Source organism: Rhinichthys klamathensis, unplaced genomic scaffold, assembly GCF_029890125.1.
Source record: "Rhinichthys klamathensis goyatoka isolate OS25496 unplaced genomic scaffold, OSU_Roscu_1.1 h1tg000127l_1, whole genome shotgun sequence".
Classification (NCBI taxonomy): domain Eukaryota; kingdom Metazoa; phylum Chordata; class Actinopteri; order Cypriniformes; family Leuciscidae; genus Rhinichthys; species Rhinichthys klamathensis.
In genome coordinates this window covers 2,615,502-2,638,435 of record NW_026606664.1, presented here as the reverse complement: position 1 = coordinate 2,638,435, position 22,934 = coordinate 2,615,502, and the positions used below count along the sequence as shown (strand labels likewise).

At 38.2% G+C, this 22,934-nt stretch overlaps 1 protein-coding gene across 1 annotated transcript in view; it reads left to right on the top strand.

Annotated features, from left to right (window-relative positions):
* Nucleotides 1-22,934, top strand: part of rabgap1l (RAB GTPase activating protein 1-like) — a 78,200-nt gene that overhangs the window by 36,030 nt on the left and 19,236 nt on the right. The window contains exons 14-16 of the mRNA XM_056256507.1: nucleotides 18,451-18,564; nucleotides 19,697-19,771; nucleotides 20,859-20,984. Of these exons, the coding sequence (XP_056112482.1) occupies nucleotides 18,451-18,564; nucleotides 19,697-19,771; nucleotides 20,859-20,984 (315 nt within the window). The remainder of the gene's footprint in view (nucleotides 1-18,450; nucleotides 18,565-19,696; nucleotides 19,772-20,858; nucleotides 20,985-22,934) is intronic.

Genomic DNA, 22,934 nt, shown 5'->3' with positions numbered 1-22,934 from the left:
GAACCATGTATTTTCTACGAGACTACTGGCAATATAATATAATGTAATGTACATATTAAATATGCAGTTACTGTTGTTCAAAATCACGTCTATCACACTTGTTTGCTGTGGAGTCTTATGTTAAGTAGCATTTGCCTGTAAGAGTGAACTCTTTCGTGATTTCTCTTGATGTTGCTTCTTTTCTCGTATACTTGAAGACATTTGTTCACCCTGCCAGTCTTTCATCCATATTCATGGACACAACTGAGTGGAGCTTACCGTCCAGGCCTGTGAATATTTATGAAAATCCTTTGCGTGCCATATTATGAATTCCTTTTAATATTAATCTGTGCTGCCACACAGCTTCAAGAGGCGTTCTCCTCCATCAAAAGGATCTGAGTTGCACGACGGTGAGCAGGAGGAACACCTGGCCCTTTCTGTCGCTAATCAAAGGTGAAGCACTCGCGCATCCTCATTGGACACAATGCTAATCACCATTGTCTCTGGACCTAATGGCTGTTTATTAGGGCTTCTCTCTCTTCACATTCTCTAAGTGGGATATTGGTACTTGTGGTGTAAAGTGAGTGTTTTAAAAGGATACCTAACCCACCCAGGCACTCATCACGCTGTTATCTGTGGGTGGTATAGTTTAGTGGTTAGATCTGTAGTAGTAACTGAAAGGTTGTGGGTTGTAACCCCCCAAAGGACAGTCTATGAAAGTTTGTCATTGTGCTTTTGGGCTAGGAACTTTGTTTAATGTAGTGTTGCACTGTATTGAAAATCGAATACTTCCCTACTATACTGATGCGAAATACAAAAGAGTAGTATGTCCGAATACATAGTATTAAAAAAAAAAAGGTAGGCAAAACAACATGAGGGTGAGTAATTAATTACAGGATTTTCATTTTTGGGTGAACTATCCCCTTAAACTGACAGCGTTATAGCCATCCCTGGTCCTCGCATATTAGTTTGCTCTCGGTTCTGTTCCCAGTTGCATTAACCTAAGAAAATCTCTTCCCTTCGTTAACCCTAGCCAGATTAATCTGTACATCTGTAATGAAGCTGCCTAATGGTTTTTGATGTATTATGCAATACAGCGCAAAGATCCCACACTTAGCAGACGATTAGCGATATAGCCATGAGGTCTGAGGATTCTCCAACTATATACTGCCGGCCCTGACCCACTCATGAGCAGCTGAATGGCCTGCGGTCTGTTGATGCTAACATTCACGGACAGCTGCCCACTCCTCACTATTAGGCTGGTCGCATGCCCATCCGAGAATACTGCCATCTGTCATTTTGTACATGCTGGAGCTGAGGAATTTTGGGAGGTTGGGGATAAGCCTTTTTTGGGGGGTGGATCATGACCATGGTCTCCAAAGCTGAGATGGTTTTCCATCAGTAAGTATAATCTTGATATGATAAGTATACATTTTGTAGTAGCTATCCAAAATTTTCAATGCATTCATCACAGATTGAAAACTTGGTAAAGGTTACAGAATTGGAAGAGCTAAAGTCCATTTTTGACCTTTTTGTATTTGGGCGAGGACCAAAGATATAAAGCGTTTTTAATAAACTAAAAAAAAAAAAAAGGAGGGATGAATGGTATCTTATTGGATGAAGAAAATTATAATAGTGTTCTTCATCTACATGCATTCTGAATTTTGGTAAGTCAGATAAGGATATTTTCATTGCATTTGATAAAATGGAATTGGCCATTTATTGTAAGTCACGCAATCATGTATCCACTCATTTACCACCGCTGATTTTTTTCAATGATATGATTTTATTTTTAGTCCTCCTGGATTTGGACACAAGGTTCTATCTGTGTCCCTAGTGATCTCTGTTTGGTCACATTTTTTGTGTTAACATGACTTAACAATAAGGATGGAAAATATTAGATTATTATTTATTTAAGGGGAAAAATATGTATGTTGATTTATTTTTTAGTTTTCATGCCAAATTGTCACCAAGATAATACTATCTAGCTGGCTAATGTATATGTTAGTAAGTATGAAAATGCATTGCTAAATTAATAATAATTATCTTACTCTTCTGGTAAAAAAAAGAAAGAAAAAAGTTGGCATGGCAAATAAAAATCTGAACTAGCAGAAAAATTATTGTCGAGCCCTGGTTTATAGGGCTAATATATATTTAGCTCATACCCACTGGCTTGATGCCAGTGCCATTGCAGCTCCCGCAGGAGTGAACCCAGCTGTTGAGTCCTGGCAGCTCATGCAGACCTGCCATCCCCAGCATGCAGGATCCAAACTTGGCATGTCTTCACACTTACTTCCTCCATTCTCTCAGGTGAGGCCCCACCTCTGCTGGGATGCTAAACCATGTTGCTTTCCAAGGGATTTCAGATATCTCGCTCTAAATGAAATACCATGAGACATCCGTTCCGTCTCCAGCAGCGTTCTTGGAGTATCACCAGACTTCATTTGGCTGCACCACAGCGGCCACCCATGCGGCTAAGCAGCCTTCCCAAGGGAACATCGATGGACCCCCTCCTGCTCTGTACCTGCTTTGAGACGTGGATTAATTTTAACTGAAAATGAGTGCCTAGACATTATGTTCTCACGTGCAGTGCCCTTTCCTCTCCCATCTCTTTGGATATGGGACTTTCAGGTGGTTGTTGCTTGACTATTACGACATCTGGTGCCACAGCGGAGGCAAGAGAGCTCCAGATGTTCCTGTGAACGAGAAGGGAGAGGAAGAACGGAGGTGGTGGAGTTGGAGGGTAATGGAAGAGCATCTATTTTAGGCAAGGAGATTCTGTGCTGCACACTTGTGAATCAATGATGGTGATGGCTATTATTGTTCTATATTGTATATATAAAAAAACTAAAATGTATTAGGTAAAATATGTATGTTGATAAAATAATTTAGGGCTGCAGCTGCTCGATACATATTGCGATATGCATATACCTCAAAACGTTGCGAAAAGTCAGTTTTGGGTCAATGCATAGCAGAGAATAGACTGGGCATACGACTTCCTTACGTTTGACTTGCTTGATTTAAAAAAAAGTTAAGTGAAATAAGCTGCGGACAACAACTTATTGCGGTTCTCGCGCTGACACACCCCGAAGCTCACGCTCAGAAAGCCTCCTCTCAGTCAAATACACACACCGTTATATCAAAATGCCTGTCTTGCCCAGTATTCATGTAAACACTGTCGGTTATGTCTTAAAGGGTTAGTTCACCCAAAAATGAAAATTAAGTCATTAATTACTCACCCCCATGCTGTACCAACCCCGTAAGACCTTCGTTCATCTTCGGAACACAAATGAAGATATTTTTGATTAAATCTGAGAGCTGGATCACTGCTACATAGGCTGCCAAAGGGAATGATACTTGACGGCCCAGAAAGTTATTAAAGAAAATGTTTAAATATTTCATGTGCCTACAGTGGCTCCACTATAAGTTTATCAAGCGACGAGAATACTTTTTGTGCGGAAAAAAACAACAAAAATAACGACTTTATTTGACTATTCCATTGCTTCCTTGTGGGCCTGAGACGAGAGTTCAAGAGATTTCCAGGACGCATGCGCGAGAACTGACATTCTTCTTCTACTACTATGTACAGCACGCGTCTTCCTCTGCTTGTAAGACGCGCGCTGTGTAGTGTGTAGTAGAAGAAGAATGTCAGTTCTCGCGCATGCGTCCTGGAAATCTCTTGAACTCTCGTCTCAGGCCCACAAGGAAGCAATGGAATAGTCAAATAAAGTCGTTATTTTTGTTGTTTTTTTCCGCACAAAAAGTATTCTCAAAAATTTTCATTTTTGGGTGAACTAACCCTTTAAGTGAAAAAAAAACAGTTTTTAAAGAAATCGGATGTGTGTCAATAATCTGTGCATTAGGTCTTAAAGTGACAGCAGCCTAATGCAGTAAACTTGCTGTCTGTCAAACAACAAAAGAAAACTCACTGCTCTTGACTGAATAACTTTTGTAGCTTTAATATGAATCAAATGTGTATTTATTTTATGTGAAGACGTTTTACATTTGATTATTCGGTTTCTGTATTTTTTCTTTCTTGAATGCTACTGTTAAATAGATTTAATGTAGGCCTACCTGAAAAAACTTGTTTTCAGGTGTATATAACTATATATTGCCAAGTTGAGCAAAGAGTTGTTAGTATTTAAATAGTTTTATTAATTGTTTGTTTAAATTGTTGTTTGTTCAAATTGACATAACTTTTTATGTAATGCTAAAACACTGCTGTTCAGTTTCAGTTGTAGTGATGCTTGCTTTTCCCAGAAAGAATGTGAAACATATATTGGTTACATCATTTTAAGTTTTTAAATGTATATTTAAATATAATTTAAATGGATTTTACTCACTAATTATCTAATTATTTAACAAGTTGCTCCCCCAATCATTATAGACTATGATTCAATTCATTTTATGTATAAATTGCATTATTTTAATTCAAATTCATTTATAATTAATTTATAATATATTTCAATTGTAACTCATAATAGACTAAGATTATTTTTTTGACTACAAAAATGCAGTTTATATATTTAAATACATTTTTCAAAGTAAAAATATAAACAAAATATGTTGTTAAAATACATTTTTAGTATGACCCATGTGTGAGCTAAGCCTAAAATGAAAACTGTTTCCGCGTCTCCGTTGAATGGATTGGTTGGAGAGCACTTGCAGAATCCTGGTGCTTGAATATCAAAACTCTAGTTCTGTGCCAGTCTATTTTTGGATATATTTGAATATTAATAATTCCGGGTTGCAAATTCTTCAAATAAATCCTGTGTGGGGGGGGGGGAACACAGTGTCTTACATTGTCATGGAAACCACGAGGAAATTTTTACCCCATCGTTGTTTCACTTTTGATCATGAGAAATTAATTAAAATCATCAAGAGCTGGACGACGTGCATCCACAGGCCCGTTTCAGTCCCTTAGCACCACATCTCTCCCTATTGTTTTCCATGCAAAACCACCAAGGGATCATGTGCCTGAGCCTGAAATGGCAGCTAATGTCATTAGCGGGTGAACAAACGGGTTATGAAAACGCACAAGGGGAGGAGTGAGAAGGACAGAGAGAGAGTGTACCGTGTGTCCCAGAGGAATTGTTCTAGCACTCTTGAGATCTTCATGACTTAATGACGGAACAAGTGTCACTTTTGGAGAGCGTGTTTTCACATGTTCTCTCGGGGGTTGCTGTGCTGGCGTGTTGCGGAGAGATCAGACCGAAGCTAATGACCCTGATGGTAATGAGACAGCATTCGCTCTCTGCAGGTCTCCGCAGACAAACCAGACGAGGCCCCGACCTGTCTTTTTTTTCTTTATCCCCTTGAATTTTCTCTCATTTGCGCAAACCTTTGCTCTCTATCTCTCGTTCTCCACCTTTCTCTCTGGACTCGTCTCCTGCCACGCTCTGGCAGGCTGCCTCTGAACAGACTTCACTGCATGCCAAGCCATTTACAAATGCCTTCACTTTCCAAACACTTTTTTGCCGCTCATTCAACCTGCCATTGCAGTGCAGCTATGTGCGTCTGCAAGCTCATATTGAGATGAAATCAAAATTGGCCTTGGCATTGGTTTACATATTACTGGTCGTCTTATGATTTTTCAACAAAAAAGGTCACCTTTTTTGTTTTATATTTACACTATTTTTTTGTCATACCATAATCATCAGATCAGACACACATATAAACTTAATTATGTTATAAAATACTTAAATGTTATTTCTGTCAACTAAAATGAATCATTACATTTAAATGAATTAAATTACCTTAATAATTTTAGTCAGATTGACATTGACAAAAATTATTTCAGTGATGTAATTAACATTTTAGTATTTAATATAACATTTATTTTGTGTATTTATTAGATTAATTGTTATATCTGGATAGGAATGCGTTTGGATGAGTTAATTAACCTGCTAGGAAATTGTTTTGGTTGGGCAAGTGGGTCAACCTCCAAGATTATTGCCTATGATCGGATTATTTGAAAACATTGCTATTTTGCGCCAGTTGCAGTGTTTTTCCCCCCATCATATTTTAATCAGTAGTATGTTTTAATTCAAATCTCTTAATTATTACCATGATGCACAATTTTCGTCTCGTCTTTATTACTGTTGACGAAAAACCTGTCAATAATTTTTATCTGTAATTTTGTTCACAAAATGTTATTAGATAGAAAAAATACATTGTAGTCTTTCATCAAAATGTAGTAATTTGTTACATCCCTTGCTTGACTTCCCTTTTCGATATTTCCCGATTTGTTACACTTTGAATGTCCTGTTTAATTCGGAAGCAGGTCACATTAGAGAAGTAAATGTGAATGTTTTAACAATTGAAGCTTTTCCACTCAAAAAGGAAAATGTATTTTACTCACCAGCATGTCGTTCCATGTGGAACACAAAAGAAAATACTTAGATTTTTTTCCCCATACAATGAAAGTGAATGGGTTCCAAACAATGTTGTTTTGGACCCCATTGATAAAAACCGTTAAAACATTCTTCAAAATCCCCTTTTTTTAATGTTTCACTGAAGAAAGTAAGTCATACAGGTTTGGAACATCAACATTTTTAATTTTCAAGGGCTGAACTATCCCTATAAGTCTTAGTACTGGTAGCCAGAAGGTTACTGGTCCGAACCGTGCAAGGAGTGAGTGAAATTGGTCGTGTAGATTGTCGTTGTGCCTTTTCCCTAAAGGTTGCCCCTTTGTCACACAGGTTTGGGTTGAAGGAGCGAGACCGATTGAGTCAAATCGTGGACTTGACACCTTGTGAGGAAAAGCAGGTCACCAAGAACAATGAAGGATCGCTTCGACACCACTGTTCCCTTATCAGCCAGGCTCCACTCACAGCCCTTTAATTCATCACCGACTGTATGAAAAGCCCTATTCCCCTCTGAGACGACGCTCTTATTTCCAATCATCTCTGTGGGTTCAGCCAGATCTGTCATAGTTTAATCTACTTGACCTGAGGTGAATCTTTTGGGTCCGTACTTTCCCCATGGAAACAGATTCTACCTTTGCTCCTTTGTGTAAATGTGGGATTAGTTGTTCATTTGAATGAAGTATCGACAAGACGATAGTTCCTGTCACTAGCTCTCAAGGTTTTTTTTCCCCTTGAATTGACTTCAAGTCTTGTAGCTATGGCAACTTAATTCAGAAAGACTTTTGAGAGTATCCTTTTTTTAGGCTGAAAAATAATAGCCATTAAAATAGAAATTTCACTGCTTATTATGTCCATATGCCATCTTGAGGAGTTGAGATGCTGCTCTCTATCAGTTTCTTGCGGTTCTCTAAATTCCCAGGTGTCTGGAGCCTGTACTTCTTGAGGTCCTGTCCCAAATGTCACCCTTAGCCCTTGTGGTCCTTATTTGGTGTTCATTGACGGTCCATAGCATCCTTATGAAACCTAAAGTGTCAAATGGAACACGTGGCCATCGGAAGACCACAAGTACACATCAAGCATGCCGTTTGGGACACATCCTGTATCTAAGTGTGTCTAGGTTGTCGGTTTCTCAAAGGTCATCTGGGTTAGTTTCACATCCACTACATGTTCGCTACATTTCCCATGTGTGAAGTGCTGCCTGCATCCACTTCAGTTTCTCAGTTTGATTTGGGATGTCTTGAAGGGTCATGCGTTAGTTGCCGTCGCCCCTTTTTCACTGGTCTGTGAACTGTGTGGCCTTTTTCTTCCATAATAGTGAAGTCTAAGTTTTCTAAAGAGGAAACTGGCCCAAGGCATAAAGGGCACCTTCCATCTAGGCACTCACATCACAAATGGATAGGTAAAGAACATCCGCTGTCCCCAGGTGAAAAGACAAATATAGCCACCATTCAGCGAGGCTCCACAACCGAAAACCTGCATGGCGGCCGTTAGAGATGTTGAAAATATTAAGTCCATACTAAAATAAAAAAGCAGTAACCTTTTTCTGCAGTATCGGTAATACAGAGTATCACTACGCCATCTGGGTTAGTTTCACATCCACTACATGTTCGCTACATTTCCCATGTGTGAAGTGCTGCCTGCATCCACTTCAGTTTCTCAGTTTGATTTGGGATGTCTTGAAGGGTCATGCGTTAGTTGCCGTCGCCCCTTTTTCACTGGTCTGTGAACTGTGTGGCCTTTTTCTTCCATAATAGTGAAGTCTAAGTTTTCTAAAGAGGAAACTGGCCCAAGGCATAAAGGGCACCTTCCATCTAGGCACTCACATCACAAATGGATAGGTAAAGAACATCCGCTGTCCCCAGGTGAAAAGACAAATATAGCCACCATTCAGCGAGGCTCCACAACCGAAAACCTGCATGGCGGCCGTTAGAGATGTTGAAAATATTAAGTCCATACTAAAATAAAAAAGCAGTAACCTTTTTCTGCAGTATCGGTAATACAGAGTATCACTACGCCGTTGAGTAAATGCAAACAAGCATTCTGTGCATTAGGCAGCCCACTGTCTATTTATTTTTGGTGAAATTAATCAAACAATAGTATTGCCAAGAAAAGAGATCTTAATTTTTTCCTCTTATTTTGTTATTTTTCTTTAAAAATACTCGATTATATCTGTTGTCATATCGGTATCAACCGATAAATGACTTTATAATGTTATCGATTGAGGTCTTATAAGAAATATATATTGTAGATTGATGTCTAATATCAGCCACTATAACAGTTATCGGTTAAATATGTTATCGGTATTGGTCCAAATTTCAGTGGATCCCTAGTTTATTAAATAATTACTTAAAAAAACTTTGATTTAATTAATTGAGAATCACTTGATTTAATTAATTGAGAATCACTTAAACACGACATGTCATTGTTTTAATTCAAATGATAAATATTTGTATTACTATTTAATACATTATTTAGTACTGTTTTAAATAATGTCTTTGATAACATGCTAGTTTTTGCTGTGATATTTAAATTAGTATCTATAATCTTAAAATCTCACTGGGCGCGATATCAATGATTTTGGTTTTGTGACAATTGTAGTCGATGTATCCGTAGCTATCGCAAGTGTTCTTTCGAATTAGATCATTAGCGTGCCCAATGAATTAGCATTCAACACAGTACTGGCAATTAAAAGAGCAGTGACGACACGCTGACAGACGAGTTAACAGTCTGTCCTGAGGACCAGATGTTGCAGGCCCTCGGGAGACCGAAAAATCCTCGAAGAGCCATGACAGAACGGAGCTCCGCGGGCTCTCTGGTTTTTAATGAACTTGGTGACACAGTCTCAGCATTTGATGGAAGTTGTGAAACTCATAATCCAGACAATGTTTACATTTAGATGGAAGGGATATCATCAGATTTGCATCTTCAAGTATACACTGCAGATTTAAACAAGTTAGCATACGCCTCGAGCTGTAATCTCTGTCAGTCCCAAGCTTTCCATGATTACAGTTTTTTTTTTTTTTTTTTTTTTTTTTAATAGCCTTTTGCACGATGTCTTCGGTCTTTTGCAGTAGTTTAGCCGTGGATTGTATATGCATGTGAGGTCTGTTGATTCGGGTGTGTTTTCGCACTGTGACACAGTTAATAACCGGCCGTCAATGCGATCACACACCGCGCTGGCATGCATTATGCATGAACAAGATTAATCTGTCTTGGTGCTTGCGAAGCATAGAGAACACTTCAGCCCTCCTTCCTCGCTCTCTTTTCTCCCTTTCTCTTCCTCCTCTCAGGCACCTTTTATTTTGCTGCTGCAAGGTTGGCTGTTGTGATCAGGCTAATGCTGCAGTTTGTCAATTTCAATTACGGCCCCCTTTGAACTGCGCCGAATTCAGCCAGGGAAGGAATAGAGGAGGTAATATTCCTACTGTCAATCACCTGCGATTTTTCTACCTCGCCTTTTCCTTCACTTCTAATTTTAACCTCCAGCACTCCGAGGTTCATTGCAGGAAGGTTAAAGGGGTCAGGGGATTTACTTTATCATACAAAAGAGGATTCTCTCTTTAGACACATAACATTCTCATCGCAAAGCTACTTTTTATGTCCTCCTAAAACATTTATAGAAACTAAGCTGTAAAAAGGAGTCATCTTGGCTGACGGTATATACCATATCTGTATCATGTTGGTTATTGGCCGATATTAGTTATTTTTAGGAAATGTATTATTTTGTATACTGTACATTTATAATGGTTGTGATGCTTGAATTCAATTTAGCTTTTAAAATGATTGATTTCTTTAGTTTGTTTTGTTAATTAGTTTTATAGAATAGAATTTTAGTCTTGACCATTTATCGGTTTATTAGCCATAACATCGCTGTCAGGTAGAGTTTTAATATGGGTGCACCCCTATTTCATAATCATCAGTTTTACATACAGAACGTGAAATGAATTTATGATTTTGTAATATAAATTCAACTCAGAATAATTTCTCACAGACTTTCACTGTCTTGAAATCAATTCACATTTTTTATACTGTAAATTAACATGTTATGATCCCTAATTTTATTTGTAGCGTTTAAAACAGTTGATTGTAGATTTTTGTATTTAATTTAAAATAGACTTTAGATTAAGTTTTATTTTTTACATTTTAAAAAATATTGACTCAATATAGTATTGAATTTTAATATAAGTTATCAATTTTCAGCCATAACATGAGATAATTTGTAGAACTTTTTTAATACCTGCAATTATAAATGAACAAAATTGTTGTATTATTGGCATTTAAGACGTCAGTTTCCTGTTTATGTTGCTATGCAGGTTATTTCATGTTCTATTCAGCACAACAACAACGGTCAACATCTTTATTTCATCTTCCGCAGCTGAACAGCATGAGATCTTGTAATCGTTTTCCACAGACCCCGGCTTGACCTATAATGTTGCATATTACAGCATCGGGAGTTGACGGAGCAGATTCGGATCCCCGTAGTAACATCTACAGCTCCACTTGGAGCAGATTCGGCTTTTGATAGTGCATCACGCCACTTGTGTACTCTCTTCTCCTGGTGTCACATCCGAGAAATAGGTCAGCTCGCCCCGGGTGGGGCTCTGGTGACAGCCGCTTTGTTGTCAGACCCGCACAAGATCGGCGCTGACTGGCTTAGAACCCAGTGGGAGGCCCGGCACAAACTTCAGAGGCTCTTTCGCACTGTGTGCCCACCACGGAAAGTTCTAGAGTGACTGAGCGAGCCTGACGGCAGCTTCTCGGAGACAGCGCGCCTGTCTCACTCATCACTGTGCCTCCACACCAGCTTGTCATGCTGCATCTCTCAGTCCAGCTTGCACTAATGTTGTTTGCTGTCATCTCGGATTTCAGAGCGACTCGCTCTGTTCTTGCGGGGGACTCTGCTTGGAGCTTTTAGCCCCGGCGTTGCTGTGACCCAACCGACCGGCTTTCAGCGTTCTAGGACGTGCTGAGGTGCAGTACTGCCTGTCATTTCGGGGCGTTAACATGATGAGCGGAGGCCCTGTGAGCTTCAGGGCGCATCTGTTGATGCCTTTTTGTGGCAGCTCATTTGTTGGGCCCAATTCACACAAGGCAGCATGTCAAACTGTACTAAGCATATGTGAAGGAAGCCCCGTTTTTTTTAGTTCCTCTCGTTTTTATTAGTGTGATACTAGGTGCTACCCCATCTTTAATCTTTCCAGAGCTGCTTTTACTTTATATGATAACTTTCATTAATGACATTTATAATGCAGTTTTTTTATTGAGTTTTTTTTAAATATGTAGTATAGAATCGTAATATCCATTTTTCAAACTATACATTAGAGGGGTGGTATAATGCCCTTTTCAAATAAGTCTTTGATGTCACCAGAGTGTGTACTGTATGTGAAGTTTTAGCTCAAAATACCCCACAGATATTTTTATATAGCATGTTAAAATTGTCACTTTTTGAGGATGAGCAAAAACGCACCGTTTTTGTGTCTCCCTTTAAATGCAAATGAGCTGCTGCTCCCGTCACAGAGGGCAGAGCCACAACAACTTAGCAGCTTCGATTACTTCACACAGACATGCACTGAAAATTTCGAATGGAGAGACTCAAGAAGTGACAACATGTAGACAACATTTCTGAATGGTTAGTTGATGAATTTATGTAGCTTATGTGTAGTTACAGTGGGGAGAACAAGTATTTGATACACTGCCGATTTTGCAGGTTTTCCCACTTACAAAGCATGTAGAAGTCTGTAATTTTTATCATAGGTACTCTTCAACTGTAAATGACGGAATCTAAAACAAAACTCCAGAAAATCAGATTGTATGATTTTTAAGTAATTCATTTGCATTGTATTGCATGACAAGTATTTGATACATCAGAAATGCAGACCTTAATATTTGGTACAGAAACCTTTGTTTGCAATTACAGAGATCATACGTTTCCTGTAGTTCTTGACCAGGTTTGCACACACACTGCAGCAGGGATTTTGGCCCACTCCTCCATACAGACCATCTCCAGATCCTTCAGGTTTCTGGGCTGTCGCTGGGCAATACGGACTTTCAGCTCCCTCCAAAGATTTTCTATTGGGTTCAGGTCTGGAGACTGGCTAGGCCACTCCAGGACCTTGAGATGCTTCTTACGGAGCCACTTCTTAGTTGCCCTGGCTGTCTGTTTTGGGTCGTTGTCATGCTGGAAGACCCAGCCACGACCCATCTTCAATGCTCTTACTGAGGGAAGGAGGTTGTTGGCCAAGATCTCGCTATACATGGCCCCATCCATCCTCCCCTCAATACGGTGCAGTCGTCCTGTCCCCTTTGCAGAAAAGCATCCCCAAAGCATGATGTTTCCACCTCCATGCTTCACGGTTGGGATCAGTGGTTAAATTGGCTTTTATAAGGAGGGGGAGCCCTTAATTACGGTGAATGGTCATCATTCAAAATCGCGCCGTAAAATGATTTAATGGTGTTTTTACACCAAAGAGGCTCTTTTTCCAGTATTAATGTGTAAGGTAGGGTTGAGTACTTATTTAAACAAAGAGAAATACTTTACAATTCACTTTTTTTTTTTTTTTTTTTACCTTTAATGTTAACAGACAGCAACGGATTTCACCCTCGGAAAATGTATGAAATTGAACATGTTTGAAAATATTGGTTGGCAAATATCTTTTAAAACAAGAAAATTATGTTGATTTAAAAGAATCAGGGCCAACTTCTTTGGCAGTTTATGTTGTTTGATTTAATCACACCGACACGAAACAGAAAACTGACAGAAAATTTTGATTTTCCTGATCTCGACATGTCCATTTGAAGGTGTTTTAAAGGCCAAAGAAAAAGGACAACAGTAGCTTTAAAAGCATGTCAGTGGTCAGTAGCATGAAGTAGGCCTATTTGATCAGATAACAGATTCTTTAACATGAGAATCAGTTTAAATGTCGACACTATAATGATCGACACTATAAAATGGAAATGCAGAATGTTTATGCATATTGTTGACCATACACAATCACATATTCGAAACGGGAATGTCCTTAAATAAGGAATGATTCAAGGATTATTTTGTAGATGTTACATTTCAAACAAACGCCAATGCAATCATTCTGTGCCCAGAGGCATATGAGCAATTAGTATGAGCCAAAGCCATAGAGAGTTCTGAATGTGGTTTTTGTTTCTCTCTATGGCTCTGGTATGAGCATCAAAGATCAGTTTCAGCTACTTTTTCTTTCCTAAATGAATCAATATTTTTGGACTAGCTAATCTGTTCAGTGGTTCAATTGCTCACTCATAAAGACAGTCACTTGTCGCCGCCTTCTGGCTTAATGATGTGTGTTGCGCAAACACGAACAAGCGGAGTGATACAAACAGTGAAAAGTCGAACACATTCGAGGTAACATTATACAAATATATTACAATAATAATGGCAATATATTTAATAGGGTGCTTGTGTTGTTAAATTGAGCTTATAGTATCCACTGTCTTTGATCAAACTGATTATTTCTGTCGATCATTTCAAACTTCTATCGACAAACAGCTCTTTAGATTAGCTACTTGCATCTTATCCTTTTACTGTCTATGATCTTATCTCGCACGGTATGCCCGTTGTGAAGCGTCGCGTTGGGATTCGCGCTCGGCTTGCGCTTCTGTGAACATAAATCCTACTTGCTTTGATTGGACTCAAACATTTTGACATTGACGAGCGGGTGAGTGCTGAAGCAGCTCAGACGAGATGGTCAGTTATCGTTGCGATGGGCGAATCATTGCAGCACCAAATTCGAGTTAATATTAGCCAATTATTTCATAACTTTCATTATATACACTCAACAAAATGTATATATTTGGTGCTGAAGGAGACGGAGCTGAGCTCCGGCAGGGTGTGTTTTGGACCCGAGGAGGCGGAGCTCCATCCGGTGCGCTCCGCCCCAATTTAACCTCTGGTTGGGATGGTGTTCTTGGGGTTGTACTCATCCTTCTTCTTCCTCCAAACACGGCGAGTAGAGTTTAGACCAAAAAGCTCTATTTTTGTCTCATTAGACCACATGACCTTCTCCCATTCCTCCTCTGGATCATCCAGATGGTCTCTGGTTTTGGCCATTGTGGAGAGGTTGGAGTCTGTTTGTTTGAGTGTGTGGACAGGTGTCTTTTATACAGGTAACGGGTTCAAACAGGTGCAGTTAATACAGGTTAATGAGTGGAGAACAGGAGGGCTTCTTAAAGCTGCCGTCGGCAACATTTTTTTGATCATATTCAGTGAAATCGACACTATAATCTGACAGAACAACATAAATAAAGTGGTTTTAGAAAAAAAACCGAGATTCTAACTCCATCAGCGTGTTATTTGTTTTGCAAAAATCCACAGCTCCCGGTTCATCGGGTCCAATCAGCGCAGGGGGTGTGAGATCTGACTGTCAATCACAGATCGGGCACACGCCACCCCTCACGCACGTTACAATCACATGCACACGCCTGAAGTTCGCAGAAGTTCGCGCAGTAACGAAGAGTGATGGCGGAAAATCAAGTAAGCTCATTTAGAGTATAAATGACGTTAGCAATTGCAATCTGTCGGTAGATTAGCCAGGACAGCATACCTCCAAATACTCCATGGTGTTGATGGATACTGTTGAGACGGGCGCGTTCACTGAAAATCTGGTGCACACGCACTGACGAGCATGAACTCGGGGGGACTGTGGGAGGGTGTCCGTTGATAGTGGGGGAGGGGCATGAGAGTTGTAAACATTCAAAATTTTCCAAAATCCACTCAATCTGTCAGACTTGCCGACTGCAGCTTTAAAAGAGAAACTTACAGGTCTGTGAGAGCCGTAATTCTTACTGGTTGGTAGGTGATCAAAGACTTATGTCATGCAATAAAATGCAAAATAATTACTTACAAATCATACAATGTGATTTTCTGGATTTTTTTTTTTAGATTCCATCACTCACAGTTGAATATTTGTGATGTTGTGAGTTGTGATGCCTAAATTAACTGTATTTAAAACCATTAATTTTACTTTTAGTTTTCACAAAAATTTTGATTTAACATTGGCCATTTACCAGTTTATGTGTTCCCTGGGAATCGAACCCATAACCTTTGTGTTGCTAGCTAGCGCCTGGCTCTACTGGTTCAGTTTCATGTAGACAAACCCAGGATACTCGCGTCCTTCTAATAAACTCCCACCCATGTTGAAGATCCCTCAGATCAATGTCCCTGAAGGTCAGGGGTTTTATCTTTCTTCAGGAGCCTGGACAAATCTGACTGGCCTTCTGTTATTTGTGACCACGCATCCCGTCAACCCAAACCTGTCGGGAAGCCGGCAGTGAGTTTACTCAAGCTTTTGCCATGGATGTAATCAGATTGTATCCCTTTGTTTATCCCCTCCCTGGGTCTCTGGTCTGGGCGGTTTTGCTATTGCTGAGCCTCACAGATGTTTAGTGGCCACATTACCATTCGCAGCCTGTATCTCTGGCTTTATTTATGAATACCATTTGTCACTAACTCGCAGTTTATGAGGCAGCATTTCATTTTCATGCACACTGCGTGAAGCGAGAGTGATGGGGGTGAGAGGGATGGATGCAAAGAGAGGAAGGGAGCGACAGTGAAACAGTCCGCTGAACTCAATCATACACCATGGTGTGATTAACCCCATACTGTGACAAAATTACAGCTTTGAGTCTTTTTGTTGCTGTTGCAAAACACGCCATAAATGGCACTCGCTGTAAAAATGCAGATTTTATATATTCCCCTCTAAAGGTCATTGCTGAGCAAAGGTCAAAGGTCTTTGATGAATAGAAAGTTCTATTTCATTTATTTGAAAATGGAATATTTTGCAACTGCAACTTTTGATCAATTTAATGCATCCTTGCTGAATAAAAGTATTGACCCCACCCCCCCCCCCCCCCCCCCCCCTTTTACTGACCCCAAACTTTTGAACGGTATCGTATAATGTTACAAAAGCTTTCTATTTCAGAGAATCCTTTTTTTTCTTCTTCTTATACATAACTGTCTCCAACATTGATAATATACATACATGTCTATATACTGCTGTATATATATATAGTGCTGGTTCTGTTTGTGCTTGTTCTTGATTATTCATTAAGAAAAAAAACATAATGCTCCCACTTGCACATATGCTGTGGTGACCTTCATTGGAAATGGCCTTTATGACCTTGTTTTTCCTCTGCATAAATGTAAACTGATGAAGTAAGTTACACAAATGGGTGTGCTGTGCTCTGTACTGTCATCAAGAATTTATCCGAATCATGTATATGGAGAAATGGCAGAAAAGAAGGATGCATTATTCATAGCATGCATGTTGAAGAGAAAAGGGAAGGTAGCATTAATCAGGATGTACAAGAGTAAGTCAACTTCAGCTGTGGATGGATGGATGGATGGATAAAAGACCCATATAGATGCAAATAAGACCCATACTTATAAGATTCACCTTATTTAAAAGATTTGCTTCATCCGTCAGGCTTTATTCTGCCCACCCTTTAACAAACTCTCAGACGCAGTGTAAACAGGTGAGGGGAGGTGGAAACCTGTCCTTCCCTCTCTCGCATTAGTTGACTAATGATGCCTTTAATTAGCCCTGACACACGCTGTTAATGGAATGGACCTTATTACAACTCAGCCTGTCAGAGACATTTCCGCAGTCACCGTCTGATGTTGCCACGGCGTGAAGTCCACCGATCTGTTCACTCAAGAGTTGATAGGAAAGACAACTGATTAATATTCTGCTCGTTTAGCCGGTTTCTGACAGGCTTGTGCAGCAAAACTACATTTCCCATAATTCTACATGGCAAAACTCTCATTCTGAAGTCAGTTTGGTCCAGAGTAGATGCTTTTAAGTGCCTCTCTTGGCTCTGGTCCTGAGTTTCAGCCCTGCTTTGCATGTCAGAGTCTGTTCATGTTCTCCATCATTTGACTGGAACGCCGTCTGCATTTGACTTGTTAATTCGATTTGTGTCCCGCTTTGAAGAGTGTGCTGTGCTGAGTAAGACACTTTCCTGCGCTTCTTAATCTATCTCAACTCAAGTCTGTAAACACTTCACACAAGGTTATTTCTTCACTCAAGGAATCTTCTTTGTGTCTTCTTGCCAAAATACACATTATACGTGCTACTTCACTGTCCTCAGTCAAGCTCAAGCTTGTTTGTATTGGAGCTTAAAGGAACATGGATGGAGATCAAAGACTGTAGAGAAAATGACCATCACATTGTTAGTAATTGAGCTTTTCCAGTGCAGGCTGCATGTGTGATAGTACCTCATCTGTACTGTTATCTGCACACTTATCTGGTTTGGATCACACACTTGTTTCCCTATTTGCTGTTGTATCTGTCACTGTTCCTAAAAAAAAGCATCAGAAAATCCACAAAGTCTAGAATCTGACTTGGGTTATTTTCCCAAAATAACTGTATAAAATTGCATTTAATTTATTGTGGGGCATTATTGTTGTTGTTGTTGTTGTTGTTGTTGTTGTTGTTGTTGTTAAATAACCATGACTAATTAAATATTAGTAATAAATTGAATATTGTTATAATACAGTAGTGTTTTATAAAATAATGGTAAACAATAATAAATAAAACCATGCAGAATGATTGATTATTATTAAATATTTATTTAAATAAGTATAACTAATAATTAATACTTAAATTACAATAAAACATTTTATTATACAACCATTTGATTTATATATTTATAAACAGAAATATAATACAAAATCATTATTATACATCAGTTTTAATTTTAAATGAAATGTTTTAATGGATAACTAACTATTAATAATAATAATGATAGTAAACATGTATAATAGAATTACTAATATTACTAAAAACCTTATTCATTTATTGATACAAATCATTATAAATAATAATTAAATAATAATAATAATAATAAATAAAGTTTTAATACAAATATTTATATAAATATAACAATAAAATAGTATTTATATATTAATAAAATAATAATTGAATAATATTAAATGGATACAATAAAAAGTTAAGTTATATTATGTGTTATAAGTTCTATAATAATAATCAAAATAATTATAAAATACAAAATATTTTTTGATCAAATAAAAAGGCTCCCAAAAATGCCTGATTGTAACTGTTTATTGGACCCACAGGACTCTGCCCAGGAAGGCGTCATCACCAGAGACATCCATCGCACCTTCCCTGCTCACGACTACTTCAAAGACTCGGGAGGCGATGGCCAAGATTCTCTATACAAGATCTGCAAGGTGAGGTGAAAGCGGCGCATCCTCCAGACATGACTCACTCCTACCGTCTGATAACAAGCATCACGACACGCTGCAACATCTCTTTCCACTGACCTTTTGTTTTGCTGTAACGGCCTTGGTAGATATCCAACCACGTGTGCTGTACTCGCCTCCATGCATCCTGCTATCTGTTGCAAATCTACATCCCTGAGATGGGTGAAACCTATCCAAAATGCTAGTTTACGCATCATAGATCTGTTATTATATTTAGAAATGAAGCTGGAACTAATGCAGTTATTATCTAACAAGCAATTATCCAGATCTATATGATTAAACGGATGGTTCTGGCTCTAAAATCTGAATGAATGAGCCATGTAAGAAGCGTTTAAAAACGTCGACACCTTTGACCAGAAATTCTGTATAGTGCATCAAGTGACGTTGCTTTCCAATCATAATTCAACAATAAACTATGCTTCTTGCCAGAATTATAATTAAAAAATGTAAATGAATGTATATTAAATGATGTATTATAGAAAAACAGGAGAAAAGCGTTGAGTGGAGGAGAAAAGGAGTGAAAGTTGTCCTGTTCTCTGTTAAATCTCTTTTGTGAGGAGTCTTAAGAGGTTCTCCATCAGCTGATTGGCACCGACAGATTAAAAGGCTCCTAAATTGTGCAAAAGACCTTCAATCCAGCTAATCCTGGCAGCGGCATATGTTGCCAAGAAAGTTTATCTGTTTCCAGTCATTTACATATGATTAAGCCCAATTATAACTGCTTGTGATTTAAAGACAGCATGAAGCAGCATTTACAACAAATTATTTATTCATTTAAAAATATTTAATGCTAATTAATGTAGGGCAGAACCAGATGTTACACATCTAACATACTGTTTTTTTGTTGTTGTTGTTGTTGTTGTTTTTTGAATATATATTTATTTTTAATATAAAATGTTTGTTTCTCTAAATAACATACTTTTTAAAATATATATATATATTATTTTGTATTATTATTGATAACGTCAAAAATGTTTCAGAATATTAAGTAATAGCATTACATAAAATAAAATAAAAAACAGACAAAAAAGACTTTTATTCTTTTATTCAGAAAGCTTTGTTTATGTGCACAATATCTAAACTGATGTTTTTTCCACAGGCTTACTCTGTGTATGATGAGGAGATTGGTTATTGCCAAGGTCAATCCTTTTTGGCCGCCGTATTACTTTTACATGTAAGTATTTACCCCGAATTTACCCCAAATAATCTGTTTAGTTGAGGAGGGTTTTTTTTTTATTTTTTTTTTACAATTGGTTTTGTTTTGTTGTTTTTGTTTTATTTTTGTGTTTTTGTTTGTTTTTATTTTTTGTTTTCTGTTTTGGTTTGTGTTTTTTTTTTGTGTGTTTTGTTTGTTTTAGTGTTGTTTCATTAATTCTTTCATTTTCGTTTTATTTTATTGTATTTAATTAATTTTATTTATTATTAAATATTTAGTTTATGTATTTATATTTGTTTTTAATCGTTCTTTTTTTGAGACACTAACCTGAAAAATACGGTCACATTTAAAAAAATGCCCGAATTTATACCGCAACAGAAATATATTACTTTTTCTTACTGGGCATTATGTAAATATCCTTTTAGGTCAGTTTTATCTTTAAGCTCAACTCCTTTGATGGCAAATCAACAATTTAAACAGTGTTTTTGAGACAGAGTTCACTACACTTTTGACATGTTCATTACTAGCTACAGTAGCTAGCTAAATAATAACACTAATAATAGTGTAAATAAAAACTTCTTCATTGTGCTTTATCCTTGACTTTTTCAGGACCTACATTAATAATAGGCAGAGAGCAACAGGAAGCGAGGGTAGGACATTGATGAAACGGTTAATCTCATATTTAATTAAAGTGAGGGTTGAATAAGATGCCGTTTTTTGTTTCTCTGCGACAGCGGCCCGTATGAGGCTTGATATTAGAGTGCGTTTGGGGATTTCTATAATATAGTGTAAGTGTCTTTCTCGTGGCCTTGCCCAGGAAGCTCAGGAGCTGTCAGGAATATTAATGACAGAGCCCGTATACCTGCAGGAGCCCATTGAGCTCGGGACACACACGCTGTCTGTGTGATTTAATACCCAGCTCTCTGTCTCACTCTCCGTCTCACAAACACAAACAAACTCTGATTTCATCACTGTAGACACTGCAGCTGACACATTTAAACATCATGGGTTGGTTGTGTTTATCACAGCATATTCGTGGAGAAATCATTAGCATTTGAAATCATCTAAAAATATTGTGCCGATATCGTTCACTTTTTCTCCTTAGATGCCCGAGGAGCAAGCTTTCTGCGTGCTGGTGAAGATCATGTACAACTATGGTCTCCGAGAGCTCTACAAAAACAACTTTGAAGATCTTCACTGCAAGTTCTACCAGCTGGAGCGTCTGCTGCAGGTTTGGCCTTTGAGTGTTAGTTGAGAGATTGTGTGACACACAGACTCATTCAGCTCTCATGAGCGCCTCGAGTGTAAGCGGTGGCCCCCGTGTAAGCTATTAGACCCAATGCGCTGGAAAATGGGTTTTAATTTTGTGCTGAAATGCAATTAGGCCTGAAGTAGCCTCTTTCGGCGCTAAACCCAACCTGGTTAGTATCGACTAGCTCTGCTACTGCAAGAGTGTTAGCATTGATCATGTAAAATGTGCCATACGTGCCACTGGAAGAATCTCTTCCTCTGTTGTCATTTACTTTGCATGTGTTAACACAACGCTCCCACCTCTCTGATCTGACAATGCAATTTACCCCTGAAAAATATTCAGTCTTCCCGCTCCGGAAGATCCTATCCAGCTCCTATATCTCTTTTTGAGATGCTAATTTAAGATGTCCCTTTGTAGATGTCGGTTACGTCTTTGATTTATTCTCTGCTTGGTCTCTGAATACATAGAGCGACACGCTTTTTTGAGGCAAGCATCACTGTTGCCGTTTCTCATACCTAGGGTTATTGGTCTAAACAAACCCCTAACTTTGGCATGTACTTTTCCTGCTTTAGACTGAATGGAACCTCAAATTGTATAGCTTGATGAGAAGAGGTGATTTATTTTTATTTTTTTTTATTTTTTTTGCGCAATTTTTTATAGTTTTTATTTATTTTTAGACATTTGTTTTGGTTTTTATTTTTTTGTTATGGTTTAAAAACAGAAAACAAACAGAGTTCAAAGCACGTGTAGGTCTTTGATTTAGATGCTGTTTGTGTAAGGTGCGTTATTACTGCACTCTTGACCCTGTGCTGTAGTTCAGTCTTACACTCCTGAAAGAAATGCTTTAAAGGTGCATTGTGTAATATTTAGGAGGATCTGTAGACAGAAATGCAATATCATTTACATTACTATGTTTTCAGTGGTGTATAAAGACCCTACATACTGAACCGTAATGTTTTTATTACCTTAGAATGAGCCATTTCTATTAGGAGTGCGATATCACGGTTTTTGATCGTGGACGATTAAAATGTCTCCACGATCTGCTTTTGAAGAAATATCGTAGTATCGTGCATTTTATCAGTTGCAGTTCTGGCGCCGAGCTCTGTCTCAACATAAAACAAATGTTAACGCAGAGGAACGGGACACTGCAGTTCACAGAAGTTCATTATTTGCATGTGCTTTAAAGCCTTGCTGGTTAAACATGTAATTCACTGCTGATGCGCTGTTCTGACGTGTGCTTTCTGAGCGCATACACCCGAAGCACAAGGGCACTAAAAGCCTGTCTAACAGCGTCTGTTTACTGGACTACGTTATAAGTTATCTTTCGAGTCTTATTGCGCTAATATTGTCAAATACACACAAGGTTTACATAAACAAACTTGGTTATGTCTAAAGTGAAAGCAAACAGAAAAAAAATGAGAGAAAATCGGCTTGTCAAATGCGTGTATATTAGACGCGTCGCGTGCAGCTCTTAAAGCGACAGTAGCCAGTTAGTAAACAAGCTGCCTCTTGTCCTTAAAGAGATAGTTCACCCAAAAATAAAAATTCTGTCATTATTTACTCACTCTAATGTTGTTCCAAACCTGTATTAATTTCTTTCTTCTGTTGAAAATAAAAGTTATTTGGAAGAATGTGGCAAACCAAACAGTTGCTGGTCCCCATTGACTTCCATAGTAGGAAAACATATACTATGGAAGTCACTGGAGTACAGCAACTGTTTGGTTAGCCACATTCTTCCAAATAACTTTTATTTTCAACAGAAGAAAGAAACTTATTCGGGTTTAAAACAACTTGAGAGAGTAAATGATGACAATTAAAATGTTAGGGAGAACTATCCCTTTAATGTTAATAAAACAACAAAACACAAAGAGGAAATCACTCACTGCTCTTGACTGAGAACTTTAGTAGTAGCTTTAATAATAATCAATG